This window comes from Chaetura pelagica, unplaced genomic scaffold (assembly GCF_000747805.2).
Source record: "Chaetura pelagica isolate M959 unplaced genomic scaffold, ChaPel_1.0 scaffold20, whole genome shotgun sequence".
Taxonomy (NCBI): Eukaryota; Metazoa; Chordata; class Aves; order Apodiformes; family Apodidae; genus Chaetura; species Chaetura pelagica.
In genome coordinates this window covers 3,205,059-3,207,021 of record NW_009951958.1, presented here as the reverse complement: position 1 = coordinate 3,207,021, position 1,963 = coordinate 3,205,059, and the positions used below count along the sequence as shown (strand labels likewise).

At 62.6% G+C, this 1,963-nt stretch overlaps 1 protein-coding gene across 1 annotated transcript in view; it reads left to right on the top strand.

The window, feature by feature from the left end:
* The first annotated feature begins 1,092 nt into the window (after nucleotides 1-1,092).
* PRSS56 (protease, serine, 56) overlaps nucleotides 1,093-1,963 on the top strand; it is a 4,892-nt gene continuing 4,021 nt past the window's right edge. Inside the window, 1 exon segment of the mRNA XM_010000273.1 lies at nucleotides 1,093-1,270. Within this exon segment, the coding sequence (XP_009998575.1) occupies nucleotides 1,093-1,270 (178 nt within the window).

Below are 1,963 nucleotides of genomic sequence, written 5' to 3'. Positions count from 1 at the left end.
AAGGAGGCAGCTGCAGGAGCCGGCACTCCTGGATTTGCTCGCAGGAACGGGGGAAAGTGCAAGCAGGATGCCCGGGTCCCTGGGAAAGCTCCCCAGCCCCGGGACATGCTCTTGCTGCCTGGACTGGGTGGCAGGTGCTGCCTGTGGCATTCGGGGACACCGAGGTTGCAGGGATCTGTGTGGTTCACGTCCTTTGGCTGTCAGCTCTACCGGGTACCTGTGCCAGTCCTGGGGCACCCTCTGGTGGGGCACAGCCAGCAGGAGGGTGGCTGTGGGTGGGTACAGGTGGACACAGGAATAGAAACGAATAGGACTGCCCATACATGGACACAGGCAGGGACATGCAGATGTGGGCACACAGATCCTGGCACGCCCAAGTGTGCACCCACAGTGTAGGCACAGGTGTGCACAGAGACAGGCACATCTGTCCAGCCTCATACTCTGCTCCCTGCCCACACTTGCACACACATGCTCACAGGGACTCCATGTGCACCCTGAGTGGGCACACACAGGCATGGGCAAACACCTTCTCCACACTAGGTGCCCATGTGCCAACCTCACCAGAGAGGTGACAGTTGTGCCTGTCAACTTCGGTGATGCCAATGTTTGACAAGCTATGGCCAGCCTGACTCCCACCATGGAGATATTGGGGCATGGGCACCTGCTGGGCTGGGGGCACCTCGTGGTCATGGTGGGGGGCTGTGATGGGGGCACAGGGGATCTGAACCCCCTCCATGTGCCCAGCAGCACTGTCGAGCCGGGGGACACTGGTGCTGGAGGCAGCGTTGAGGAGCGCACTGCTGGCGCTGGAGCGGGCGCTGGCTGAGCAGCAGCTGCAGCAGGGGGCCTGTGGGCTCTGTGCCCCCTGCCTCTTCCCCCCCTGCACCAACCTCACCAACTGCCCACGTGAGTTATGGCCCCCTGGGCCCCCCAGCCCTATCCCCTGGAGACCCTACCAAAACATCCCAGCACCACAGCCCAATCATGCTCCCTTCCCAGCCACTCCAAAGTGGAGAGGTGGGCAGGAGGCAGGAAGAACATGGGGATGCCCACAGCCCTGCTGTCCTTGCAGCACCAGCTATGCCCCCCGCCATGCCCCCCAGCTGCCAGGCCCTGCTGGATGCCCAGGCGTTGCCTGACCTGCCCGAACGCAACTGGGTGCTCAGCCAGGCTTGTGCCCCTTACCAGCGCCTGTGCCCACCTGGTGGGGCCCAGCACTCCTGCGCCTCACTCACTGCCCGGCTCTGTCACCGTCGCCTCCAGGAGTGCCGTGAGTGGGCACCTGCATCCCTCCTGGCTCTTGCCAGAGAGGACAGACCCTACAATAATAAATGGGGCATCCCCAAAGGATGCCTGGGATTGCCTGGACGGCACATGGGGCACTGGGGGTGGCAGGGGGTGATGGGGTGGGGAGACCAGGGAGGAGGTGGTGTGGTAAGGGGGTAGGGGGGACCTTTTGTGGGATGTGATATTGGAGGGGATGGAGAGATCTGGGGTGACATGTGGAAGTTTAGGGTATCAAGACATTGAGATTGTTGGAGCAGATTGAGGGAATGGGGTGTTGAGTGGTGATGGAGAATCTGTGGTGGAAGAGTGGAGTGTGGGGGAACGGGGTAATCGGGCTGATGGAAGCACCGGGGACACAAGGCATTGGGGGTGACAAGGACGCCTGGGGTAGGACAGGGGTGGTTTTTCAGGATGATGGGGATTTGGGGATCACTGAAAGGATTCGGGAGGAACTGGGGACAGCAGGGATATGATGGTGACATTGAGGGGGGGTGTCCCCACATGCCATGACAGCCTATCCCTGTAGGAATGGCAGCTGCTGTCCCGAGCCCTGATGCACCAGCGGAGGCGGCAATGCCAGGTGAGCCGGGGCGGCCCGCAGTGCCCACTTCCCCTCCTCCCCGAAAACGGGCGCCCCCGGCCCCCCGGCTGCCTGCTGGGCAGGGGGCAGAGGTTA